The sequence below is a fragment of the Dipteris shenzhenensis genome, chromosome 15 (genome assembly GCF_047967505.1).
Source record: "Dipteris shenzhenensis isolate YYH24624 ecotype China chromosome 15, Dip_SZ_1.0, whole genome shotgun sequence".
In the NCBI taxonomy this organism is placed as follows: domain Eukaryota; kingdom Viridiplantae; phylum Streptophyta; class Polypodiopsida; order Gleicheniales; family Dipteridaceae; genus Dipteris; species Dipteris shenzhenensis.
In genome coordinates this window covers 53,772,278-53,786,049 of record NC_141610.1, presented here as the reverse complement: position 1 = coordinate 53,786,049, position 13,772 = coordinate 53,772,278, and the positions used below count along the sequence as shown (strand labels likewise).

The 13,772-nt window shown below is 48.5% G+C and overlaps 1 protein-coding gene across 1 annotated transcript in view; it reads left to right on the top strand.

Annotated features, from left to right (window-relative positions):
* LOC147893989 (PH, RCC1 and FYVE domains-containing protein 1-like) overlaps window positions 1-13,772 on the top strand; it is a 130,317-nt gene that overhangs the window by 25,567 nt on the left and 90,978 nt on the right. The window contains exons 3-4 of the mRNA XM_087386597.1: window positions 11,515-11,604; window positions 11,928-12,014. Coding sequence (XP_087242723.1) covers window positions 11,515-11,604; window positions 11,928-12,014 — 177 coding nt within the window. The remainder of the gene's footprint in view (window positions 1-11,514; window positions 11,605-11,927; window positions 12,015-13,772) is intronic.

Sequence of the window (13,772 nt, the reverse complement as noted above, 5' to 3'; positions counted from 1 at the left end):
ATACTTATACATATATTAATTAAATATTTATTATTACAATGACGTGTCTTATCTTTAAGACACTTTAGACACTTGTGTTTGAAGCGTGTTTAACGTGTCGTGTCTTACCATGGGACTATGGATCACATACTCACACTCAGGAGTGTCATTGAGGAGGCCAGATCACAGAAGGAGAGGGTATATTGCTGCTTTGTGGATTTCCGCAAAGCCTTTGACACAGTACCTCGAGCTCGTCTCATCACACGCCGGCAAACACTGGGATTTGATCAGGAGATCATCTGGGCAGTCATGGCACTGTATGAGAGAGTCTCAGGCTGAGTTTGGATAGGTGCAGGTTGGATAGATGAGATCTTGGGTACCATAGGGGTCAAACATGGTTGTCCCTTATCACCGACCCTGTTTGGCCTCTACATCGATGAGCTCAAGACTTTCATGGGGGCGTTTGGAGGGACCAGTTGCTCACTTGCCAGGATCATCATCAGGATTCTTCTTTATGCAGATGACGTGGCACTCTTGTCGTCCACACCCGAGGGGCTCTAGCGACACCTCGATGTACTGCAGGCTTTTTGTTCATCCCATGATTTGGAGGTTAACCTTGGCAAGACCAAGGTCATGATCTTTAACCTCTCGAGCAAACATGCAATGGAAGCAGTTTACTTTTACTTTCGGTGGGTCACCAATTGAGATCGTATCCTCATACACTTACTTGGGGGTCATCTTCTCCGGCTCGATCTTCACGATGAGACCAGCGATGCAGGCTAGACTGAGCAGGGGATACGCCTCACTGACTTGGCTAGAGAGACAATGCTTTCACTCCCACTTCCAGGACCCTCGGACCAAGGCTCTTCACTTCGACTCCTTGGTCCGACCAGCCAGTATGTATGGCAGCCCTTGTTGGGGACCTGACATGTCAGAGATAGAGTGGACACGGGTGAAGCACCTACAGATCCTCATGCTCTCACGGATGATTCGGGGGAAACTGTCTGTACCACATCACATCATTCAGGCCGAGTTTGGTGCTTGTCCACTCCAGCTAGATGCAGCCTTTCAGACCATCACATATCTACACCGGGTTAGATCATATGGGGACTGCACATTAGGGAGACAGAGGTTGCCATGGTTGGCTCTCGATTCCTCCATTAGGTTGGCAGCAGAGGGAGACGAGCGATGCTGGTATGCACGGACTCACAGATGGTTTGTGAGACTAGGGTTCCACATTGATAGGATACCTCCTTTTCAGTACAGTTTAGATGTCCCTCCGGTAACTCCCATCCACCATCCCGATCGGGCCACACACCAACATCGGGCCACACACCAACCAGGTCATTCGAGAGGATCTCTTGCAGCTACACACCTTTAGGACCTCGTTGGAGCCGAGGGAGCTTTCAGTGAAGCTGAGTTTCTACAGAGATTACTGTCTTCGTATTTCGGAGGAGGGATTCATCACACCACCGGGGTACACTGAGCTTCATATGCCTCACTCACTACGGATCTCCATCGGACGCGGTTTCGGGTATCATCACACCGCTTGCGCATAGAGAGCGGCAGAGCAGAGAGGATTCCTAGGGAGCATCGCTTATGCATATTGTGCGACTGTGAGGAGGTTGAGTTGAAGGAGCATTTTATTTTCAGGTGCCCAGTGTACCACGAGATCCGAGGTCGCTACCACTGCCTCTTCAGAGATAGCTGCGGGCTCCTTTCCAGATTCCTCGCCTACCTAGATCAAAGATGCCTCGCGGCCTTCATTCATGAGGAGGTCCGACACAGAGAGTACTTACTTAGGCGACGGGGCTTGGCCACATCATCAGACACCTCTCAGAGCAGGATCACAGAGTTCTTCCCATCGAGTGATATTGATCGTCGAGTCTCTAGCTACAGACGTGGCAAAGACCCCGACCCGACGACCGCAACACGACACACGAGACATTGAGGGGACACACAGATCACTCTGGGGGACCTCTCGTCATTGTTTAGACCCAGGATACGTCCCACGAGAGTCACGCCCTTCTTGCTCCTTGCTCCTGCTCAGCCCCTCGCTCCCCTCAACCACCCCTCACTCCCCTCAACCACCCCTCGCTCCCCGCTACCCCCTGCTCAGCCCCTCGCTCCCCTCAGCCACCCCTCGCTCCCCGCTACCCCCTCACTCAGCCACCTCCCTCCCTCCTTTTCCACTCATCCACCGCCCCCCCTCCCCTTCTCTGCTCCCCTCGTCACCTTTTTTTTTTTTTTTTTGGAAAAAAAAAAGGAAACCACAACCACCTTAAAAAAAATAAAAATAAAAATAAAAAATCCTCGCCATCTTAGCCTCTCCTGCTCCTCCACCTCTTGGCTGCCTCTCCACCCTCCCATTATGGGGGGGGGACCGGTGCTCCCCCTCCCGGCTGAACATTAACACTAAGATCTGCACCCGCACCCCAAGAGAATGGGGCACAAAGCCAAGAAAGACGAAAATAACAACAACAAAAAAAAGCAAATGACACAACTGAATTTGGAGGATGTGAACACACGTTACAACCGAAGTGGACTCGGGGTAAACAGCAAGGCAAAGGTAGGACCCGCCTCAGCTTCTTCAGCCTCTATCTCTACCTCAACCTCAACCTTAACTCTCGCTACAGTGTCAGTTTCGTTTTCAGCTCCAAACTCAGCTTCCTCTATCTCTATCTCTACTTCGACCTCAGCCCCCGCTTTAGGCCCAGCTCTAGTTCCAGTCTCAGCTCCATCTACATGTATGATCAGTGACATACTCATGCCCATGGCGCCGGTTGTTGTTCCCTTTCCCTCTTCTCCTATTACAGCTCTCGCACAACTTATGATCCCTACTTCGGAGGTGTCATACACTGTGCCGCATTATGCTTCACTCTCCCCTCTCCCTCTCACTCAGCCACCGTCCAGTTTTCGGACTCAGTTCCAGTCTTTCATGCCACAGTCACCATAGTTTCAGCATGGACATGGGTGGACTAACACACCAGAGGCCCGTGAGACCCTACTCACGGAGATACATAGTTTTCGTGAGCGTGAGATGGAGCTGGCTCGCTTCACACAAAGCCGCATCATACAGGAGCAGGGCCGCATCATACAGGAGCAGGCTAGGGCCATTCGAGAGTAGGGGGTCTTATTCAGGGACTCAGACAAGATATCATGCAGCTCCAACAGGAGCTAATCCCTTTGACTCCCCATGACACAACATGGCTGAGCGCCGTCGACAGCCATACACACTGCCCCAAGGAGTACCCCGGTGGTCGAGGCATAGATTGCGAGCATGCAATTTGCTATTGAGGAGACTTCCAGATGGGTTGAGGTGGCCAAACGGGAATCCGCAAGGGTCACCGTTTCGGCTACCCTCGTGGAGCAGCATTAGAGAGCCAGTAAGGCTCTCAACATCAGAGTACACGGGATCCCACGCACTGAGGCTACACCGATGGTAGATGCGACTGTGTTCGTGACCGCTACCCTGGGTGTGGCTGAGCACAGGATAGAGAGGGCATGGCGGGTGATCTCGCTAATTCTTGGGTTTGTTGGAATTTCAGGACCAGAAACGTGATCTGCAAGTAATGGCCAAAAATAGACTCAGATATCCAAGACCCTGTCTTGCACCATTTGGAACTGTAATGGTACCTTATGATCAGAACCAGGGAACTTCTCGAAATCCTATACAGGCCACGACATAGTCTTCTATACAGAGACACATCAGAGTCCAGAGCGCCCTCTCCCAATAGTCAGCGGATATACATGGGAGTCTGCCTACAGAGATGAGACGAGGGGTACAAGAGGAGTTCGAGGTTTAGGTGGAGTTGCAGTCCTTTTCAGATCCACACTTCGGGGGATCATTTCAGTAGAGCAGAGAGATACACATTCTAGATTTCTTTGGATCCGAATACGACACATGGACAGCCAGGATCTGTTTGTCGCAGTTTGCTACTTTTCCCCGGAGACCTCCCACTTTGCCAGAGATATTCGAGGTGATGATGAGACATGCCCATTTTCTGCCCTTTATTAGTCCATCGTTGACTTTTCTAGCCGCGGAGAAATCCTTCTAGTGGGGGACTTCAATGCGAGGACAAGGGCCCATCAGGTACCACTTCTTGATTTCAGAGATGATTCCACTCTACTGGCAGATGTTGACCTTGAGGAGGCAGGTATGCTACGGGTTTCGGCTGACAGGCGAGGTCCACTCTCATCCTATGGGCAGGCCCTATTAGACCTAGGCAGAATACATGATCTCATTATCTATAATGGTCTTGACAGATGGCCCGCTTCAGGTGGTTTCACATGCTTTCCACATGGGGGGGGGCTCCAGTGTTGTTGATTACATCATGGAATCCCCTGTCTTCACATCTCGCATTACTGACTTCACTATAGCACCTCTCCCCCCAGGGGCTGATCATACATACCTTTTCTTTCGCATCTCCACCTCCCTTCGCACAGCACCTTCCACCCTACTCAGTGCTTACTCCACCTACCACGATATACGCTTTGATCGGGATCACTCACCTTCTTACTCTGGCCGTCTGTACATACTTCTCGCTTATATTGACTTCATACCTCTTTTAGAGGATCGTGCTGCCCTTGTCACCCGCTCACTACACGAGGCTGCCATTCACGCTTTTCCCCACACCACCCGCTCCACCCGCCCACCACCCCCTGGAACCGTACCTTGTAATAGTTGGTAAGATGATGAGTGTAAGGCCTTACGCCGTCAACTCAGATTCGAAACCAAAAACAGTCTTCCGAGCGCACCAGATACGCTACGTGAATACCGTAGACTGGTACGGAGGAAGAAACTAGACTTCGTTCGTTGAAACAAGGAGGAGCTACTGAACATTTTGTTTAGTAACAACTCTAAGGACTTCTAGCAGAGATTTCTAGAAGGACGGTCCCCTCCGCCACTCACTGACACCCAGATCTGGTTTGATTATGCACGCATACTTTATGACATCCGAAATCAGCTAGTCCCCAACCTCTCACACATGCCTTGTCCCACATCCTGCACCCTCTTCACTAGAGGAGGGGTAAAGGATGCTGTAATGAAACTTCATAATGGCCGAGTGAAGGATCATGAGGGACTATGCACTGAGTTCATTGCATATGGGATTAACCTCCTAGCCCCGATCTTAGCAAAGCTTTTTAATGAAGCGGTTTGTTTGGGATTTCCACACACTTGGACCATTAACACTATCTCACCCATCCACAAGGCAGGGGATCCCATGAGCTCGGAGAACTATAGGATCATTATGATTGGACATGTCATGTCCAAGATTTATGCATCAGTACTTGACTCCGAGGTTAGCAGACTTGCAGAGTGTCGAGGACTCAGAGCAGCCGGACAGGCCGGATTCCGGCGTGATCATGGAACCATGGACCACATTCTGACGCTCAGATGTATCATCGAGGAGGCGAGGTCACGGAAGCAGAGGGTTTATTGTTGCTTTGTGGATTTTCGCAAGGCATTTGACACGGTCCCGAGAGCCTGCCTCATACGGCGCCTCAGGACTTGGGTTATGACTAGGAGATCATTTGGGCTGTCATGGCACTTTACGAGAGAGTTTTTGGCAGAGTTCGGGTAGGATCCGGGTGGACAGACGAGATCATGAGTACCATCGGGGTCAAACAAGGGTGTCCTTTGTCGCCTAGCTTGTTTGGCCTCTACATTAACGAGCTTGAGACAGTGATGCAGACACAGGGGGGTGTAGGTTGCTCTCTTGCGGGCACGCTGATCCAGATTTTGCTCTATGTAGATGACGTGGCTCTCTTGTCTTTCTCAGCAGAGGGGCTTCAAAGACACCTAGACGCACTATAGTCCTTTTGTGAGTCTCATGATTTGAAGGTCAACCTGGGTAAAACCAAGGTCATGATCTTCAATACATCTCGAGCCATCATGCGTCAGGAGCAGTTCACATTTGCGGGGTCATCTGTTGAGATAGTTTCATCATACACTTATCTTGGGGTTATCTTCTCCGGACCAACAAGCTTCACTATGAGACCCGCGATGCAGGCACGCTTGAGTAGAGGGTATGCCTCATTGGCCAGGCTAGAGAGGCAGTGCTTCCGTTCACACTTTCAGGATTCATGTACCAAGGGGTTGCTTTTTGATTCCTTGGCTCGCTCAGCGGGGATGTACGACGGTCCTTGTTGGGGGCCAGACTTGTCGGATACAGAGTGGGCCTGTGTGGAGCGGCTACAGGGTCTCATGCTATCACGGATGATTCGTGGTAAGTCATCCGTTCCTCACCAGATCATTCAGGCTGAGTTTGGGTCACCCCCTTTACAGCTAGATGCTCCATTTCAGGTCATCACATATCTGTACCGAGTTAGGGAATATGGGGATTATACCTGGGGGCGTAGCAGGCTACCATGGATAGCTCTATCCTCTTCTATGGCACTTGCAACAGGAGAATATCAGAGGTGCTGGTATGCACGTATAGAGAGATGGTTTGAGCGACTGGGGCTCCACATGGATAGACTACCTCCCTTCCAGTATAGCATGGATGCTCCGTTCTCTCCCCTCTTATCACACGAGGTCAACCAGGTTATCCGTGAGGATCTACTACAGCTACACACTTTTCGGACCTGGTTGGAATTGAGTGAATTCCCAGTGAAGCTTAGCTTTTACAGAGATCACTTCTTACATATCACAGCGGAGGGTTTCATTGACCCACCAGGATACACACAGATTCACCTACCCCACTCGATGAGGATCTCTCTTGGGCAGTTCCGGGTCTCTTCACACAGACTTCGCATCGAGAGCGACAGAGCAGAGCGACTTCCCAGGGACATACAGGAGGTTGAGAGCATTTCATCTTCAGGTGTCCTGTGTACTATGAGATCCAAGGACGTTTCCACTGCCTCTTCAGAGATAGTTATGGGATTTTAGCCCATTTCCTCTCCTACCCAAACCAGCGATGTTTGGCAGGTTTCATTCATGAGGCACTTAGACACCACGAGAGGATACTCCGAGCATGGAGACAGGAGCAGACTTCTTCCTCGGTTGATCCCTCTCAGAGCTCTATCACAGAGTTCTTTCAGCTAGATTACATGGACCCCAACGAGATGAGGCCTCGACATGACCGTGACTCGGAGCCCGTGACCCGACAGCTTAGACAGAGGGTCGACACATAGATCACACTTGGAGACATTCCCTCCTTGTTTAGAGTTGGAGCCCGACCGACGAGGGTCACAGTAGTCCTGGTTAGACACAGAGCTACGACCAAGAGACGTGCCAGGACCGCACCTCTGAGTGGCCGACAACACTCTATTGCCGACTTCATGCCTCCACTGCCTCATCCGTCCTGATATCTTGCTGTTACTGGGGATGATGATGATATTGATTGTGATGCTGAGATTGATATATAGTCGACCATCAACATGACTATATTGTACTTAAGACTTAGTACTGCCATTCTGCATTTTTTTGCGTTTTTTGCATTTTGCATTTTGCATTGGTATGGACGCTTGTTTAGTAGCTCCACTACCACAGCTCGTTGTATCAGGATTTTCACAGTCTCATAGACCCATCGGTCTTCCGAAGACCTTAATAAACTTTCTTTCTTTCTTTCTTTCTCTTTCTCTCTCTCTCTCTCCACCTCCGTCAGCCCCGGCTCCACCTCCGTTAGCCCCTCGCTAGCTCCCCGCTCCACCTATGCTAGCCCTCCACTAGCTCCCCGTCAGCCCCCACTAGCCTTGCGCTAGCCCTCTGTCAGCCTCCGCTTACCCTCGCTCGTCCTCTTTCGTAGCAGCAGCAGCGGTTCGAGGAGCAGCTCGACGAAGTTGTTTGTCTCTACCCCGAGCAGCAAGCCTTCGTACTCCTCCGTTGCAGCAACACCTAGCCCCTATGCATTGACATTCAAAAGAAGGATTGGATCGAATCCATATTACTACCTACAGCATGAAATTAGAGAGTTCAGGCTTATGATTGCAGCTCTTGGAAGAAAAGTGAAGGAGATGGAGAGCAAGGACAAGCAAGAGATTATTGTAGAGGTTATGGAAAAATGCAGCACATCCCCACCAACACCAACACTCGTTTCTACGGTCAAAGAGATGATCAAGACTCAGGTTAGCTCAGCCAAGGAAGAGATGGCTATTGTGGCCAGCAATAAAATTAATAAAGCAGATGTCTATGCAGAAGTTAAAGAGCAAGAAGCAGTAGTACATAACAAGAAGATACTACATTAGCTACATCGCTCAAAAGGGAACACAAATGCAGGTTTATTTCAATGAAAGGATAGAGAGAGTCAATATCCTCTGACAGACAAATAAGCTGAAGGGTACAAAGATATGGATATCTGAGGAGCTCACTCCGACTCAGCTCAAACAAAGGAATAGTGAACTCACCAAAGTTAAGGACGCACGTAAAGCTGGAAAATGGGCAGTCTATCGAGATGGAATAGCATTAATCTGAGATTTCAAATCTAATCCTAAAGACCCTTAGTCTTAAATTGATTTAATGAAGGCCTTCCTGATATACGACTACAACTTAGAATTGTGCTTTAATAAGCTCGAGCTGAGTTGCCATGTGCACTCCTCGACCCTCTCTGGTTTATCCAGATGATGTAAGGATTTATGTTTTGCACTTTGTCCCATAAGCCCGTGAGGCTTTCTGCAGACGTTAATAGATCTTTCTTTCTTTCTTTTCTTTCTCATCAGGCTTCATTATTTTGCATTTGCTGCAGTTGCTTCCATCGCCTATCATCCCCCATGTAGCAAATCCAACTTCTACATGATGCCTTTACTGCCCTTTCCTGGCTCTCTTTATGCCATTACTCTCACTTAGTCTCTCTCCTCTCTTCCGACTCTTCCCTCATTTTGCAGCTGAAATTTATCAGCGTGCAACATCACAACTGCACCATCCCCTTTTTGTCAATATCGCATTGGCTCAACTGTATTCTTATGAAGCTGCCTCCCACAGGTTCAATTTGAAGGAAGCAGCAGTTTGCCATGTTTACCCGTGCTTCCCTCCCCCACCTCCAACTTCCACTCGTTATCCTCGCCCTTACTCTATCTAGTCGCGCCACTAGTATCCTCCTCCTCAAATCCCCATTTTCGCCTCCCCACCTGGCCTATCACCACAACTCTCAACCCTCACCTCCTCCTCCATGGCCCAGAATCTTGACACCTCCTCCCACCTCTTTCCAATTAGCGAGGAGCAGCTTCAGTACCCTCTCCACTTCCAACGTCCAAACCACTCACCGTTTCCTCTCCGGTAATTCGCCCTCCTAATCAGGGAGCTGCTTCACCTCCTAGTCTTGTAGCACACTCCCCAAGCTCTTCTTCGACTCCGTCGGACCATCAATAGATCCAGGTCCTCTTTCCATTCATAATCAAGGATCCACTTCACTCAGCATTCTCTCCTTTGTTTCCTCCACAATCTCTCATCCAGGCCTTCCTAGGAGCTAATTTAGCCCCTCTATATCGCCAAGCTCTTCTAAGTTTCCGCTACCCTCAGCATATTCCTCATCTCCACCAACCACCTCTTTCAATAATTGTTGGAGATATCATAGCCAAAGAGTGTGTGAGATGTGTCTTGTTGGTGTGTTGTACTAGGAAATCTAGTAGTGGGTTGATGTGTGAGTGCCACGTGTCACCATAGGACTTATCCCATATGCACTTGGTGCTAGTATGTGTGTGTAGCCTATAAAGGCTTGTACTTCACTTGTCTTATCCGATGATGATGATGAATGAATGAGAGCCTTTCATGGTGTCTGCATTTGAGTATCACTTCTTCTCTCCCGAGCCTATCTCTCTCTCACTCTTACCATGTTTCTAACATGGTATCAGAGTAGGTCAGCCCTGCCCTAACTCACCCTGCCACGTCATCATCTTCTCCAACCTAACCCTAATTTTTCTCAGCTCTCTTCTTCTTGCAGCTGCCTCATTTCCGCCTCTAGCTGCCTCCTTCCCGTTTGCACCTGTTTTCGCCTTCGCAGCCTGCCGCCTCTATTCCCCTCTTTCATTCGCCTTCATTCGAGTCCTCTTGGAGCACTAGGCAGGCTATTACCTGCTGGTCGGTGTGTTTTCTCAGAGGCGCCTGCACTTGTGGAGGTTTTGATCGCCAAAAACAGCCCTTTATTGCTGCTGCTGCATAGCCGACTATCTGTGAGTATTATCTGCAGTACTTCGAGGTCTTTGAAGGCATTTTCGACCTGTTTCTGACCTTCCAGCACACCTATAGCAGCCGATTTTCAGACTAGTGTCCTGCTACAATATTTTGGAGCTGTTCTAGGGAGCCGCCTTTCACACTGGTGACCTGCCTTTGCAATTCGGATTGCCTTGCTGAGCTGCCTTGCTCATTTCAGACCTACTGCAGCATTTCAAGCTGTTATCTCGACCACAAGGGCTGCTCTTCTGGTTCAGTTTCACATTTCGGGGCATATTCTTGCTGTTTCTTGATTCGGATTTGCATTTGGAGCACCACTAAGCACCTATCTTTGTCCTCTTGCATATGGGAAGGCTCCTATTGTGTTTTGAAGCTCTAGACCAGCCCATTCATTTGCTGGTTATTCACTTCAGCTTGCTGCCCGCCTTCATGAAGCCATTTTCCATCATGACTTCCTTGTTTGCTAGTTCCTTGCCAGTGGAGAAGTTCAAGGGGGAAGGCTTTCCCACATGGCAAACCAAGATGCGGCTGCTCCTTATGCGTGAAGGAGTTTGGGATGCTCTGAAGGGGGTTGTTGGAGATATCATAGCCAAAGAGTGTGTGAGATGTGTGTTGGTGTGTTGTACTAGGTTACTGCAAGTCCTTTTTTAAGCATGCAGAACTGCTGTATGGCCAACCACATGTGCACTTTATACTGCAAAGGCGCCCTTAGTTTTGATGAGCTGATTGTGGGGCATGTCATTGGCATCGGAAACCTACTGAGGCTTTCTGTTGGGCTGATGTGACAGTTATAAAGAGGATCCAGTTGGAGACCTCTGCAAATACCAACTGTGAGACATGGAATTAGGCTTTTAATGGTAAAGCCAGGACTAAACACCCAAATTATGAGCAATGCTTGCAGAAGCAAGCCACAGAACCACTGATGAGTGACAAGGTCCACTTCTGAACCCCTGTGAACAAATGCTGATGCGGAGCAGCTGGTGAAGCACACTGCAAAATCCGCAGTGAAGAATAAGCACTTGAGAAGAAAGTGGCAAGCCAAAACCTGCACAATGCCCCACCACTCTGTTAGAACCTTATGGACATAGGTTAGAATTCATAGAAGGAGACCGGGAAGGGAGGCGGGGGGGAATGATAGCTGGCCGATGGGCCAAGCTGTACACCGCATAGGGTAGGGGGAGGGTGGAGTGGTTGCTTGTTGTTTTGGCACACTTGGCAAATTGATGTTTTATTGTTCCATTATTATTTGCTCAAGGTCAGCCAGCTATACTTTTGAGTTAGGTTCTGCTATTTCTATCCTGGAATGTAACAATTGTCTTTTATTTAATGAGGTGGTCCAGGAGTCATTATTGTAGAGTAGACATTCTCTGTGAACTCATGCAGAATTGAGATGCAAACTCATATCTGATGTTGTGTTTATCCAGGATGAAAAAACTCTGATATGGTACTCTGGTAAAGAAGAAATGCAGCTGAGTTTAAATTCTGTTTCAAGGATTGTTCCAGGACAGCGCACTGTAAGTTATCCTCGTGTGTCAAAACTTGTGTGGCTTGGCGGCTAAGTCAAAAGGACGCCAGCACTCCTGTTTGTATGTCTCGGTTTATGCAAACGGAGGGCCTTTTGCGTGTCCTACAAATTTATTATGCAGCTCAAAAGACAAATTAGATGAAAGCACACTTTTCATCCCTCTCAAAATATAGATACCACAAATTTCATGGATTTGATTTCTCTTTGGTTTCTACCCTTTCTTGTCAAAGGAAACTGGCAGTGTGTTAACTCTTCACTCTCCTGCATTTTCACTTCTTGCAAAGATGAATAATCTTAATATTATCTGTGCAGGCGAACTTTCAACGAAACCCTCGGCCTGAGAAAGAATATCAATCGTTCTCACTCATTTATGGACATGATGATCAATCGCTTGATCTGGTAAGTGGATGCCCATCTTGATTCTTGAAGACCTCACAGCTGGGCACAAATGGACTGAGTTGAAATTATTATCCCCCTCAATTAATTGCTGCTCCTCCCAAAGATCCCTGTCAATATGTGAGGTCTCTAGGGAAAAGTGGCTTGCTGCGATGAAAGTATCTCTTGATGATGTGCCCATGATCTAGATCCAAAGGAATGTGGCATGTGGATTGCATCGTTCCACGCAGATCATCCTTGTGAGAGATCTTTCATGTGTATACACAGACTAGTTAGCGGATGCTTCGAGCTCTGATCGGTCTCTGTGTAGAAGACAATGTCTCGTCCTATGTATGATTTTGAGAAATTCTCCAGCTTTGACCATAAGGCTCCATGACAGCTCCACATGGTATGGATCTGGGTCCATGCCTTTGTGAGTCTCAAAGACCTTGTATCCTTATGCAGGTGTGTCATATGTATGATTTTGAGAAATTCTCCAGCTTTGACCATAGGGCTCCATGACAGCTCCACATGGTATGGATCTGGGTCCATGCCTTTGTGAGTCTCAAAGACTTTGTATCCTTATGCAGGTGTGTCGATGGACTCTCGCCTAGGCGCAGTTAAGAGCCGACCCTCGTATACCACAACCCACTTTCCCTCCTTACATGTGTCATCTCGTTGTTGTAGGTCCATACCTGTGTGAGTCTCAAAGACCCTGTATCCTTATAATGGACTCTTGCCTAGGCGTAGTTAAGAGCCGACCCTTGTAACCACAACCCACTTTCCCTCCTTACACGTGTCATCTCGTTGTTGTAAGAGGGCTCGCCTCTCCTATACCTATAGAGGAGTAAGGTCCTTATCCATGTGAACCTGTGGGTTGTCTCGTAGAGCTACGCGCTTGTGCAGGACCGTTAGTTGAGCTTGTGTGCCTCTGAAACGTATCATGAGAGGTTGATCTCTAGTGAGGTCTCATTTGTTAGAAACATGGTGAGAGTGAGAGAGAGACATGCTAGGGAGAGAAGAAGTGATACTCAAATGTAGACAACATAGAAGGCTTTCATTCATTCATCATCATCAAATGAGACAAGTGAAGTACAAGCCTTTATAGGCTAGAGACACACACTCAAGTACCAAGTGCATATGGGATACGTCCCAAAGTGACACGTGGCACTCACACATGACTCACTCATGAACTACTACTAGATCTCCTATACCTATAGAGGAGTAAGGTCCTCATCCATGTGAACCTGTGGGTTGTCTCGCAGAGCTGTGCGCTTGCGCAGTGCCACTAGTTGAGCTTGTGTCTCTGAAACGTAGCATGAGAGATTGATTGCTAGTGAGGTCTCATTTGTTAGAAACGTGGTGAGAGTGATAGAGAGACATGCTAGGGAGAGAAGAAGTGATACTAAAATGTAGACAACATAGAAGGCTTTCATTCATTCATCATCATCAAAGGAGGCAAGTGAAGTACAAGCCTTTATAGGCTAGACACACACACTCAAGTACCAAGTGCATATGGGATACGTCTCAAAGTGACACGTGGCACTCACACATGACTCACACATGAACTGCTACTAGATCTCCTAGTACAACACATCACACAAACACATCTCGCACACTCTTTGGCTATGATATCTTCAACACCCCCTTCAGAGCAAAGAGTGTGAGACCTAACACACACAAGGAGTAGACCGATCCCCCCTCCACCGCAAGACTGCAAGGAGCAAGTCCAACTATCCAACACCCCGTGTGTGATAGTGACTTCTCAGTCAGCTTGCGACC